Source organism: Oryctolagus cuniculus, chromosome 1, assembly GCF_051225735.1.
Source record: "Oryctolagus cuniculus isolate XC-2025 breed Fujian yellow rabbit chromosome 1, ASM5122573v1, whole genome shotgun sequence".
Taxonomy (NCBI): domain Eukaryota; kingdom Metazoa; phylum Chordata; class Mammalia; order Lagomorpha; family Leporidae; genus Oryctolagus; species Oryctolagus cuniculus.
Window position 1 is genome coordinate 69,862,889 of NC_142867.1, and position 13,600 is coordinate 69,876,488.

Consider the following 13,600-nt stretch of genomic DNA (forward strand, 5'->3'; position numbering starts at 1 on the left):
GTCAGGGATCATTTGTCCAGTGAGGGGTGAACTCGCATTATGGTGCTAACGTACAGCTTTGCTTGAAACTATGTACAAGCTCGTTTCAGGCCATAATGTGCTCCCAAAAGGCAAGAAGGATACGCTCTCACAAGGGAGGATTTTCTGGTTCTTCTTTCTCCTTCCTTCTGGCTCGTCTCTGGAGCAGCTGGAGGAGGATCTGTTCCCCCCAGGGTCTGAATCGCCCCATTTCCTATCACAAGGAGCTCTTTCTCCTACCGAAGCTGCAGGGGGCAGGGGGCTCTCGTGTGCCCAGGCCCCATGTGGACACCGGTGAGTTCCAGAACTGGGGGGTGTTGGGGGCTGGCTCTGAAATATGGCAAACAGGATATGCCGGTATTGTGTTTCATGTGAGGGAATCAATGAACCTGTTCTATAACCTCTTCTTGTGAGTGTGCCTGGGGGGCGGGGGGAGATGCACTCCTCACATTTCCCAAAGACATTCAGTTCTTTTGCTGTCCAGATGTTCAGCAGCTGTTCAAGGGCTTTGGCCAAGGCCCTGGACCCTTGAGAAGGGAATGACTTCATGGCGTGGTTGCTCTCCCCCTCTCTTGTTTTATATGAAGGTTACTGTTCGTCCTTGGAACCGAGCCCGCGCACAGGCAAGGGGAAAGGGGATGCGGAGGAAGTCAGGCCCATAATTTAGGCTGATGCGTCTTTCCCGTGAAGAGCAAGTATGCTTGCTCTTTGTCTTGCCTGACGTCAAGGACACCTGGTACCCATCCCCTCCTTGCCCTGCCTTAGGCCAGGGTGATCTCTGGATTGCCGCTTCTAGGAAGCTCCATCCACTCGCGGTAGCTTCTCGACAAAGATTTTCCTACTCCCCCAACAGCACTGACACAGGCCATTAGCACTTAACTTTGGGTCTTTCTCCCCCATTTGTGTTCCTGGAGCACAGGGACAGGACTCATTTATCTCCGTGCCCCGCACAGGAACTGGTTCCACTCGAGGAATTCTGCATGCATACGGAGCATGAGAATTAACGAACGCCACAGTTTCAGATTGAGTAAAGGACGTGCGCAGGAAGAGGACAAGGCCTCCAGCCTCTGCCTGGCTACCAAGGCTTATGCCCATAAGTTCCATGGAGGGCCCAGTCCTGGGTGCATCAGACCCACCCGCTGGAGTCAGGCGGCAGGCAGAAGGATTGAATGAAGGCTGGCTCCGGCAAAAAGCAGTGGTCCTAAGTAGCTTTTTTCTGGGCTGCTAGAGCCAACCCGAGGCAAATGAGGGAAAGAATCAGAACAGCCCCTACTTGGCTTTTGAATTCTTAGGGTGCTTTGAGAGTTCAGAATCACTCTAAGTAGAAGATTATCAAAGACAGAGACGCCGAATTTCTGGCCAGCTGATTTCTCACTCTGTGTAGCACACTAGAGGGTCCCTTGGTATACATGTAAGGCAGCTGTATAAACACACACAGACTGGGCCAAGTGCGGGGTGATGATTAGAAAGGACTGGTTAACGGTTCTGATTTTCTTCCTATCTCTACCTTTTTATTCTCTCAATAATCTCCCGAGACTGTTAGAATCAGGAAGCATTATTCTGTCTTCCAGGTGGAAAAACAGAGCCCACTGTGGCTGCATTTGTCCAAATGTAGACAACAGAAAAATGAAGGCTGTCACTATGGCTACTGTAGGGACTCCAGGGATCCTCATGGTCCGATCGCCTCACGTTATAAACAGGGAGAGTGAGGCCCAGAGACATCAAATAGCTTGCCTAATGAAACACAGAGATCTATGTAAAAACTGGAATTAGAACCCAGGCCTATAGACGCTCAGCTAACGAACTTTCCGTAAGACAAGCTCTCCTTGGACTCTGTCTACTACTTGAAAAAAATCCAAAGTAGAGGCAAATTCTATTAGAAACTCACAGTGAGAGAGTGGGTGGGGGCGAAGGTGTCCCGTGCTGAACTTGGTCAGGGTTACCACCCGAGTCGGAGAAGAACCCTTGATGGAAGGCAACGTAGGCTCCCTCCCAGGGAGCAGCAGCCCTGGCAGCCTCTGCGATGCGGAACCAGGTGACTGCTTCCCATCCGTCTCCAGCACGGGGCAAATCTAACTCTGCCAGGCAGCTCGTTCCACTGCTCAACTGGCTGAAAAGCCCCTCCACATGCCTTCTCCTCTCTACCGGCTGCGGGGCCGCAACAGATTTCATTTACGTTAGTTCATTTTCATGAATTAGAGTGAAACAACTAGCAATGTGCACTCATGCCTTAGGCCACGTGTTTGCTTTTTCTTCTTGCCCTGCAGGCCCCAAATGAACAGCTGGTAGCCTGTTAACGAAGCAACGTGCCCCACCCCCCTCCATCTTCCACCCTCTGGAGCCCAAGGGTGCCAGAGCCCTACCTCCATCGTTGTCTTTGCTGTCGCCACAGGCAGTTTCCATGGAAGTGTCACAGCCAGCTCCTCTCCAGCCTAGCTGACAGACGCAGTGCCATCCATTCAGGTCCAAGGTACATCTGCCGTTACCATTGCACAGCCCAGGGCAGCCCTCTGCAAGACAAAGTACACGGAGTCCAGGGCTGCTCGCGCCCGGCCAGCTGCGGCCTCACGCGTCCACACTCTTTGTGCCAGCTCATCCATCAGCATGGGGACGCCCACAGCCACCCGGTGAGGCGAGTCTCAGCAGGAACTGCCACTTTACAGACAGGACAATCGAGCCTCAGAGAGGGGAAAGGACTTGCTAAGGCGGCACAGTCGGAGGTGCAAACCCACAACCCCTTCTTCACTGGCCAGAGCTGGAGTCAGTGGACGTAGGCCCATCAAAGCTTTTCAGCCTGACCCTTGCTCCTTGCTCACTCTCCTGTCTCTGGCAGCTTTTTGGAACCAAGGAAACATCTGTTTATTTTTCCTGTCCCTTGGCACTTTTGGGCCTCACTCCCAGGGGCTGGACTCTTTCCAACTTTTGTTCCTTGGTCCACTAGATTGGACGTTAGCCTTTTCATTTATTTTGTCCTTTTTGATTTCCAACTTGTCTTTGCCCTGAGGAAGACAGCTTGGTTCTTTTTCTTACCACCTTGTCTACAAATACACTTGGAAGAAGTGTGTACCCACAGGGACCCTGGTAACTGTCGTGAAAGAGACAGGGCTGTTCGAGAGTGCAAAGGCAGGTCAGGCTGGGCCACCCGGCTTTCCCTTGTTCCTCCTGCATCTCTGCTGTCATTTCTGCAATACCTCCTGCAATACCTCCTGCCCAGCCAGGGCAGAGCTGAGTAAGACCCAGTTCCTACCCTGCAGGGGCACGCAGTCTAGCCAAGGGGACACACTGGTCTATGCCCACGGCGTCACTGGCAGGTGTTCTAAAGACCATGCACAAACTCCCTGGAGATGATGCAGGTAACACTTAGGCTCTGCACTGCTTCAGCTTTGGCTGTGTTTTAAGGTGGGGGGAGTTGTCCTTAGTGTTGAAAGAGATTTATAGGTTTTTGATGACCGCCTTTTCAAACCCCTTGAGTTTGTGGCTCAGCAATATCTCAGAGTAAGTTACAGGGTTCATTTCATCCCTTACTCTTTGCCACTTGGCTTCCCTCCAGTCCTCGTTTGAACAAACCTGTCAACCCCCTTCTCTGAGGGGCTGTGGGAACCACCACGGGTATACCTTCCATTCCCTCCCTGCCCCTGCTACTTCTCAGGGGAAGGGAGGGATGCGACAACACTGTCAGCTAAAAAGTTCAATATGTTCTACTACCACGAGCAGCAAACTGTCACAGATACGGCTACAAACTAAATTTTCTGCCATCAATAACAAAAATTGACCCATTTCTCTTAAGTGGGAGAACAAATGTGAAAGAAACCATCCAATGCTAGACAGGGCCCAAGGTAGTCACTCACTAAGTGGCTGATCAATCACAATCTAAAACTTTACTGTTTCAAGGACTTTTGATACTTGACTGTAATTCCATAGGGAAAGAAAAGAACATGTCCATTTCCACATGAGATGTTCAATATAGCAACCAATCAATCCATCTGGCCACTGGGTTTTCAATCCAAAGGAAGCAATGTTTATCCAGAGTGCAGACCAAGCCTAGGAGGGATTCCTCCAGTAGGTGAGAAGCAAAGTGGACCCTGCAGTCTTGGCACAGTGGAAGGCTCCTGGGAAAGACGGGCACCCACCAGCATGCCTGCCCCAAAAGTGATCAAGAAAGGAACTGCCCACTTAGGCTTCAGGAGTGAGGCTGTGACATGCAGGTGGCTCCCCAGGCATTCTGAAGGCCAACATCAGCCACCCTCGGGGTCTAAACTATCACAGCTTCCTCCAATCCCCCGTTAGTCTCATTTAAAGTTTTCATCTGGCTTGGACTTGCTTTCAACTAAGCCTCCTTTGTATTTGGAATTAGTCTTGGAGAAAGTAGGGTCCAATCTTTAATCCTGGCAGCAAACTGTCTTCTTTTGGTGTAAGATGCACAGCCCCTGGTAAGATGAAGAGAACAGGTTTTGACTGAGAGCACAAGCTTGGGAACGAGCTCAAAGGCTGGCTCTACTGCTCGGTGGCTGGATGAGTCAGCTGCATTATTTAATTCCTTTGAGCCCAGTTTTGTTATGTAGACAATAGGGGAATGGGAGGTCAAATTAACATAGTATATGCACAATGCACAAAACTGGTTTCCAGTTCAAATATAGTAGCTGAATTTTCTATGTATTTTCATCTTCTCTCTACTATGGATGAAAGGCATATAATATCATAAATTGTACCCAAAGTCTCAGACAGGGCTCAAGGAAAGGCAGATAAGAAACTGGGGCAGTTACCTACATCACAGCCGGCAAACTTGTTTTATAAAGGTCCAGATTGTGCATAGATTATTGTGAGCCAAGACGGTCTCTGTGGCAGGGACTCAACTCTGCCACTGCAGCACAAAAGCAGCTCACACGATTTGTGAGTATGGCTGTGTTCCAATAAAACTTTATTTATAAAAACAGACTGTGATTTTTCTAATGTCTGCATTAGATGCTTTAGGACAGCGATGGCAATGCCAACTGCCATACCCTGAGGGACCCTACGGCCGGCCACTGGGTTGGTATTTTACATGGATTATTTCTCAAGTAAGTAGCTCTTTGTTAAAATGTTCAGGTTCTGATTTTCAGGGCTCTTCCAATTTCACACTATTTAATCCTAAATTCTTAATCAGAGCCACATGAGGTAATAAGAGAAGAGACTCTGGAGCTGAATGGATCTGAGTTCAAATCCTGACACCACCATTTTATTTACTCCTGTGAAGCCTGGCAAAGCATTTAACTCCAAGCTTCAGTTTTTCCATCTGTAAAATGGAGATAATGTCTCAATTTAAGAAGTCGCTGAGAGGATGAAATGAGATGACATATTCCAACTGTTCATCACAATAAGTGTCATAAGTGGGCACTCAACAATTCGCGGCTGTGATTAATAATACCAGGTTTCTTTCTTTTAATTTTGCACCATTTAAGAAAATAACCCATTGCTAGGCCAAACTGTGTCAGTGTTTGGGTCAGAAGCTCTGGTCCTCATAGCCATAAGCCTTGCCACAGAGAGCTGGGTGACCCAGTGGCGTGGTCCCGTGGCTCAGCAATGCAGGGCGCTGGGCGGCAGTGACATGTCAGGGCGTGGGTCTCAGCCAGGCCTAACACCCCACGCTTCCCTCGCATGCTGTCCCAAGTACACTTATATGATCGACTTTGCCATTAGTTTAATGTTTTACTCCATTAGAAATGCAAACTCTTTCTGGGCAATTTGGGGCCTAATCCCCAGCCTGTATGTAGCAAGCATGCAATGTATGTGTGTAACATCGGTGCCGAAATGAATCGATGAGTGAATGAGACAGAGAGTAAGTCGCGGTGCCTCCCGCCTGCCTGCCTCATTTATAAAACAAGGCTTTGGATGAGATGGTCATTAAGTCCTTCCAGCATGACTGACCCAATATAGAGATGGCTACAACAACCACAGGTTGGACGATTCTATCCTTAAGGTCCAAAACTTTACTCGCTCAGCACTTACTGGATGGCAGGCTCTGTCATAATTCTGGGGTGCCCAGGATTACATTCTATTACCATACCCTGCTTTGTTCCAGGAGGGACTTCAAATGAGTCTAATAATCATCTCAAACAATGCTTCTCAGGCGAGCTTTGTGAATCCCTCCTATGAGGCCTCCGAGAGAAGCTTCTGCAGGGCAGTCAGTCTGAAGACCCTGCATCCTGTGTTTTTATCTTAAAGGGGCCCATTGCATGTTAACATACTAAAGGCCCTAAGAGGCCCTGGAATAACATAACTTGCCAATTTGACCTCAGAATTCTTTCTCTCTCCTATAACCCTTGTAATCTGTTGCTCCGTGAGGCGCCCTTTGGGATGTCCTGCTCCTGTGAGCACCTCTGGGCACAGGGTACCCAGTGCACAGGGCCACCTGAAGGAGCAGGTGTCCTGGGCAGAGTAAGCGCACCATGTGGGATCACAGGGACACTTGATCCACAGTTTCTCCAAAGTGACCCAGATAAACCCTGAGGATCTGCACGGTCCTACTGGTTTCAGAGGGACTGTGGGTGGAATGAAGTTCGCTCCCATCAGCCATTTGCTTCTGGGGCGATCACATCCCCAGGAGGCAGCAAGAAGAGCTTCGTGTAGGGACATCTGACTTTCTTAAAGCAACACGCTCCATCCTGGCCCGCCACTGAAGCTCATTCATTCCACAAACCCTGAACCTCATTAATGGGTCAGAGAGCCCAGGTGACAATCCCCTCTGGAAGGACTCACACCAGGCACATGCGAGAGCCAAACCAAGGTGATTTTGAGGTGTAGAGAAGGGCTCAACTGTTCTAAGAAATGATGCCCTTTCACTGACGAGGGACTGCGTTACCTTCAGTGCTTTGCTGAAGCCTGCAAAGAAGCCCCTGTTGCTGAGAGCATCAGGTGTGACGAGAAGGCTTTGGGGAGCCTTGCAGGTCTTTGCCTATTTGGCATTGATCTTCTAGTTAAGTGGTGAGGGGACCCCACAGTACACCTGCCATGTACCCAACACCCCCTTTCTTGATGTTTCGCTTTCGAGTGCTGTTGTACCTTTTCATCTCTACATTTACTTCCAAAGACAGGGTCACCAGTATCTCTTCCCTAGGTGACAGCAACAGTTTGCTAATCGGCTTCCTTGTCCCCAATACTTCTGGTTAGTTATTCTTCTCCAATACTGCCAGCCTGATCCTGGTAAGTCATTGTGCTTCAAGACACCTTCAGTGCTTCCCTTATACTTGCATGCTAAATTCAGCAATCTACAAGAGCCTTGCCTGAATTGGCAGGGGGGCTCCTTGCTAAGTGGCCCCTGGGCTTCCTCTCTCATAACCATCATGTCGTGGGAATGGTTTAATGGCTTCCTTGCTAGACTACAGGCACTCCCAGAGCACGGATCATTTCTGTTGGCAATTAAGGAGTTGAATGTATTTGTTGAGTCAATATTGTTTATTTAGTCTCCACCAATGCAAGTGGAAAGCAAAGAACAAAAGGTGGCTTGTCTTTGAACTGTGAAACACATACTCTCCTCTAACAAGTCCCGAGCTTGTAAGGTGCAAGTCTCTGCATTCTGTTTTTAGACTATCAGCCAGATGCGGGCTGCGTTCACACCTAGATTTTGCCAAGAAACATTTGTCTTTTAGCTAAAGTAAGTAATGATTCACTGACCTGATGCAACTAAGGGCCTGGTGTTGATATTCTCTGAACTAAAGATTGGTACAGGTGGTTTGAGAGAAAATCTGGGCTGCCTCCCAGGGAGGAGGCCAGTTTGGAAGATGTGATGAAGAGGAAAAATACTGGAAATTATGGGCATTCTCAATGACTTATGATGACAGGAGGTAGAATTAGGCCAGGAAATCAGAAGTCCTGGCTAGAAGTGTGACCCAAGGCGAGCCACTCAACATCCCCAACTTCAACTTCCTTCAGTTTCCATCAGAGGATTCTAATTTTATCTGAACACTTAAAAAAAATTCACAGGACTCCCAGAGGACCCAGGGGTGTGAAAAAAGTTCACATGGTAGGGAAAAAATTTTATCAACTAGACAGTGGTATTATGAAATGTAGCCCACCCTGAAGATCGCTCAGCGGAATCTTGTTTCTTATCTACCTGAGGGATCCTAGTGATGCCTCTGACACAGTTGGCCAAGTGTCCCAGCTGAAAAGAATCCAGTCTATTATGTGTCCCCAAATGCCTGTCCAGTCTTTAAAGAGAGGTTGCCATCTAGTATTAAAAGCCAATTTAGCCTTTTCCTTTACCATAGCAAATATTCATCTGGCTGGTGAAGTTCTCCAAACTAAGGGTGAGGCTGTGAGTAGGAAAAGGAGGGTCAAACAGTGCGACTCACGTTCACCAAGCCTCGTGTCTGCCCATGCTCTGGGCACTTCAGGGCCACGTTTTCATTCCATCCACACAGTGGTCCTGTTCTCATCCTCATTTTATAGATAAAGACTACAGACACAGGGTGACCTGCCCAAGGTCACACAGTTCACCAAGGGTTGGAGGTGGGATTTGAACCCGGGCATTCTGACTCCAGGGTGTATGTCCCTCATCACCAAGCACACGTTTTGTAACAGGTGCCGTTAGCATCTGAAGATAAGAAGATGAGATCTTGTTTCTCCTCAGGAATATCTGACATTTCTCCACGTCTGACCCCTCTGAGACTCATTCTTAGGGCAATAGGGCCTGTTTGGAAAACTAGCCAATGTCTCATCAATGTAACTGTTTTAAAGGGAAGGGATGACTTTCTCTTTAGGGGATATTCTTCAAAGGTAAAACTTACCAAGGTCAGGCCTTCTCTGAAAAAGAAAACAAACAGGATTGTCCACTCTCTGAAGCCAGGGGTCTGTTTCTCCCCTGGTCTCCAGAGCCTGGCACCTGCACCTAGTACACAGTGCGTGCTCCAGAGATGGCTGCTGGATGGATGAACACAGCAGTAATACAATGGAGTCCTCGGCATTCCTTAGCTTGCTCTGGGGTCTCTTCGTCTCTCAGGACACCCACCTGGGTTCCCAGCATCTTAATTCTGATGGACCACAGGTCAAATGAGAGGGGCTGGGTGACATGAGATGGGGTGGAAGGGGTGCAGGGGAGAGATGGACAACAGCACAATGGTAATGCTATGGACAGATCTGAGCAACCTGAGGGCAGGATGACACTGGTAGGTATATCGACCACCTGCGGACCCAAAACTGGCCGCCTTGGCCAGTGAATGCTGTGACGCAGCTGGGGGATGTGCTAGCATCTAGACTTCATGCTCTTGGGTGTATATGCACTGCTATACACACATTTCTTTTATGTGCACACACAAACACACACACAGACAACAGGAAAATAGAGGAAGGAAGACCATACCTTTAACTACCCTATCCAGATAGTGAGCTTGGGAGATAAAAGACAGGACGTTTATGGTAGGACCAAGGAAGTGTGGCCTCTCCTGCCACAGAGGCATGCTGGGCACTAAGGAGATGGAGGGGAGGCACTCCGCACTGGGGGCAGGCCACTGTCATGGTGGGGAAGGGAGGACCAGAGACAGGACAACACGGGAAAGGCAGGAGAGCAAGCACATTCTCCAGGAAGGGCCAAACGGGGCTTCAAGTCACTGTGCGATCAGGCAGTCGGAAACATGACCAAGTAAACAAGACGACACATGGGCACGGAAACCAGGAGCAAGGAGGATGGGAAGCTGCAGAAGTGGCCGCGTTCCTGCTCCGTCAGCTTTGTCCAGCTGTATGGAAAACTAGAACGTGTCCCTTTGTCTCCCCAGGGCAGCATCCCGACCTCCCCTGCACCGCCGGGGCAGCAGCTGTGCCAAGAGCAAGTGAACCTGGTCTGCCACTCCCAAGAAGCTGGAATTTAGAAATACACAACACTGGAATCCTCTCTGATGTGCCCTAGGGAAGTGCGTTGGGCGTCGCTATCTGTCTGCCTTTCGAATGTTCCACGTGCACCCGTGCTCACATCTACTCAGGTGCAGGATGCTCGGGGTGCTACGTAGAATGCAGCCCCGCTCTGTGTGAGGGGCAGGGCAACGGATGTCATTGCGAAGAGCAGGAAAAAGAGAAGAAAACCTGATCACTCTTCAGGGCTGAGGAACTCAAAAGACAGAGGCACGCTTTGCTTTTTGACTCATTTGGCAATGCAAGTTACTGCTTGTTTGTGAGGACGGGTCCTTCGAATGCTGCTCTGAAGCAGCCCCCACCGTGTGGGTACGGGGGTGCCTGGTTGTGTGCCGAGAGCAAGGCAGCCTCTTCATTCCCAGCCCAAACTGGGGCCACCACTTGCCCTTCCCCACTGTGTTTGAGGCGGCTCCCTTTCCCTGTGGCTCTAGACCTCTCTCTAGTGTGTTCTCACAAAGGCCAGACAGGACCTGATGCTCTGCGCCCAGGCTGTACCTCATCCTCAGCTGTTTCATCCAGTGGTACGGCCTGATCTGGAAGCCCTGGGGTTCCATAGACGGTACGAACATTCTTGCTCTCTTCATCAAAAAAAATGAATTTTATATTTGCAGTCCTCTGGGGAGGACAGTGCCATGGCTGTCCATCAATGTGTATTTGCCTCAAAAGACTGGTGGGTGAGAGGCTGGCTTCTTAGTTCAGGTGTCCATCTGGTCTCTGTTTCAAGGCGAAATATGCTCCTGGAGGCTGCACACCCAAGTGGAAAACTGGGAAGAAGAGATTGTAACGGGACCTGCCTGCTTCCCTTCATTCTCAGAGATGCTGGGCATCCAGGAGATAGCAGGATATGAGACGGGAGCACGCAGGAGAGTGGCTTATTAAGCAGGAATGAAGAAATAATGTGTGGAATGCCAAACACAGAAAGCTACAGGGATCAACAGCCTAGGAAATACCTCCGGCTTACGGGAAAGACTGTCTGTCTCAATCCTTGGTTCATCTGTTCCTTTAGTCTTGGTCAAACTTGTTCAAACTTACTGCAAAGTGGTCTACTGTGTCTTTGACTTCCTCTCTCAGGCTATGGCATCAAAGAGCAGGAAGATAGACCTCCTGGAGCAGGGAGTTTTCTTAGCTTTCAGATCTGCTGAGTTTTGTGGGGAGGGTCTTGACCGGATGTTCTTAGGATAACTCTGAACCCAGCTACAGAAGAGGTAGAATGAGCCTAGACTGGTCTTCTGGGCGTGGTCAGGCTGGATGAGATACCAAGATTGGGATTCAAATGGCCTTACCGCTGCAGCGGAGTGTGTGCGTGTGTGTGCACGTGTGTGTATGCGTGTGTGTGTGTGTGTTGGGGGAGGGCTGTCCTCTGATGATGAAACCTATCCTGATTGTCTCCAAAAGTAATGGTAGCATCATGGCTCTGTGGTTAATGAAGATTACATCCACTCTGTAGGATATTCTCCTCAAACCCAAGGGCTGGCGTCAGAGGCCTCTTTCTCTTGTAATGCCATTTAATTTTCAGAAACCATACAGTAATAAAGAGCTCTATTAAATGCAAATATGTTTCAATACCTTTAAAATGCTTATTCATTTTTGCAGACTGCAGGAAGGCAGAGAAGCCAGTAGAAGTGACTGGGGCAGGTTGCGATCAACACTGTGTGTTTCTGCAAGCCAAGTGTGGACATTCCAAACTTCAAGTCCTGACCCCACAACGCAAAAGGGATTCCTTTGCCACAAAGAGACCTCAAGCCACAGTGTGAATCCAGAAACTGTTTATCAACCAAGTCCATGATCTTCTCGGAAACACAGCTGCCTTGTCTGTTACTGAAAGTGGAAGTGATGACCTGGTCTTTGAAGGCCAATGCCATTCATTTATAAAAGGCATATGCCGATGTCATACAGCTGTTACTTTTACTGTCCGAAGATCTTGTCACATATGTTCTCTGTTAAAATCTTTTAAAAATCAGCGATTTTCAAGTACCAACATTAGTAAAGATGATGTAAAATCCATGATGTTGCAGGATAGAAGGTGGATCTAGCACTTCACAAAATTCCTTAATCTTTCTCCAGGACTTCAGGATGAAGAGAGTAACAGTAAAGTCATCTTGCCTCTCAGGCCACACTAGCTCTTTTTTTGTTTTGTTTTAAAGATTTTATTTATTTATTTGAGAGGCAGAGTTACAGACATAGAGAGGGAGAGACAGAGAAAAAGGTCTTCCATCTGCTGGTTCACTCCACAGATGGCTGCAATGGCTGGAGCTGTGCCGATCCAAAGTGAGGAGCTTCCTTCATGTCTCCCACATGGGTGCAGGGGTCCAAGGACTTGGGCCATCTTCCACTGCTATCCTAGGCTATAGCAGAGAGCTATATGAGAAGAAGAGCACCTGGGACTCAAACCAGCACCCATATGGGCTGTTGGTGCCCAGATGGGAAGCCAGTGCCACAGGTGGAGGCTTAGCCTACTACACTACAGTGCCGGCTCCTACACTAACTCTTTCGACATTCCATAAATGTTTCTTATGCTCCTACTATATGAGGGCTCATCAAGAAATTCATGGTCAGTGAGTACCATGAGGACAACTATGTGTGGACTTCAATATACTTTTTAAACCCAAATGAAATTATCTTTTACTTTTCTGAGAAACTGTGAAGTCCTCTCATGTTCCTGTGACAGTGCAAGAAGTGGAAGACAATGGCGGATCTAGTTATTGAGGGTGCAGACTCCGAGCCTTTGGCATGGAGTTGATCTGCGAGGTCATAGTCTCTTTGGTGCTTCTGTGACCAACCAACATGAAAACATCTTTCCTTGAGGTTTCCAAAAAGCTTCTCTTAGCATAACCTCAAGCAGCATCATGGGCCTCCTGTCAAAGGTGACAGAGACTACAGCAAGGAGTTCACGGCAACTCTCGCGGTTGCATCACTGGTCCATGGTGGGCCAGATTAGCCAAGGCTCATGGGAGCAGGTGCACTTCTTTCAGATGGATGAAAAATTCCCCGCAGAGATGCTCTATGATCTCTCTCTGCATGAACGGCTGGTGAATAAGTAGTCCATGGTACTCACCCCAAGACAAACTCACACAGAACAAGTGCTATCCTGCAGTTCCCAGCTAAGCCGTGGGTGGGCTGAAGTCTCCGGGAACCATCGGCAAAGCATGCTGTGGCTCCCATAGTCCCTCTTCCCCTTTGTCGGTATTTGCTGTCACATCCCAGGTCCTGCTGTGAGAGGACTTGGCTTCTGAGGAGGGCTAAGCATGGGTTTCCACGCAGTGCTGAGGCCTCCTGTGTGACCCGAGCTCTCAGCTGAGGCCTATCTGATCACAGAACAGAAACCTGAGGGCAGCTGTTCAGAGGGAGACAGAGGACTCCAGAAGGCTCTGTGGCTTCTCTTGACGATGTCTCTCCATCGTGAAGTCTGGGTTTGCTCACTTGAGTAACTGCATCACCAGAGTGTGATTCTCATCTTTACTCCCAGAGGAGGCTTTGGTGCGAGAATCGGAATTTATATGATTGGACAGCTCTCCTGAAATTTAGTAAGGAATTCTGCATATCTGGCATCTTGAACGATCACAGCTTTGGAGTCAAGGTTGGAATTTTACAAATGTAATCTAGAAGTTGGCATTTTCCACACGTGTTTTGAGGCTTTGTAGACAGGGGGCACTGAGGTGAAAATAAAATAACCATCGTAGAATTGATCCAAATGTTAGTGTGT

General features: G+C 48.7%; 1 protein-coding gene across 24 annotated transcripts in view; it reads right to left on the reverse strand.

Moving 5' to 3' along the window:
- The window catches only part of TENM4 (teneurin transmembrane protein 4), a 1,939,017-nt gene that overhangs the window by 104,122 nt on the left and 1,821,295 nt on the right, over nucleotides 1-13,600 (reverse strand). For 21 of the 24 annotated variants that reach the window (XM_089331772.1, XM_089331875.1, XM_070076074.2 and 18 more), the window contains 2 exons: nucleotides 9,353-9,379; nucleotides 2,382-2,528 (listed from right to left, as the gene is read on the reverse strand). In XM_089331772.1, coding sequence (XP_089187898.1) covers nucleotides 2,382-2,528; nucleotides 9,353-9,379 — 174 coding nt within the window. The remainder of the gene's footprint in view (nucleotides 1-2,381; nucleotides 2,529-9,352; nucleotides 9,380-13,600) is intronic. The other 3 variants (XM_089331856.1, XM_089331881.1, XM_051821846.3) reach the window with 1 other exon arrangement.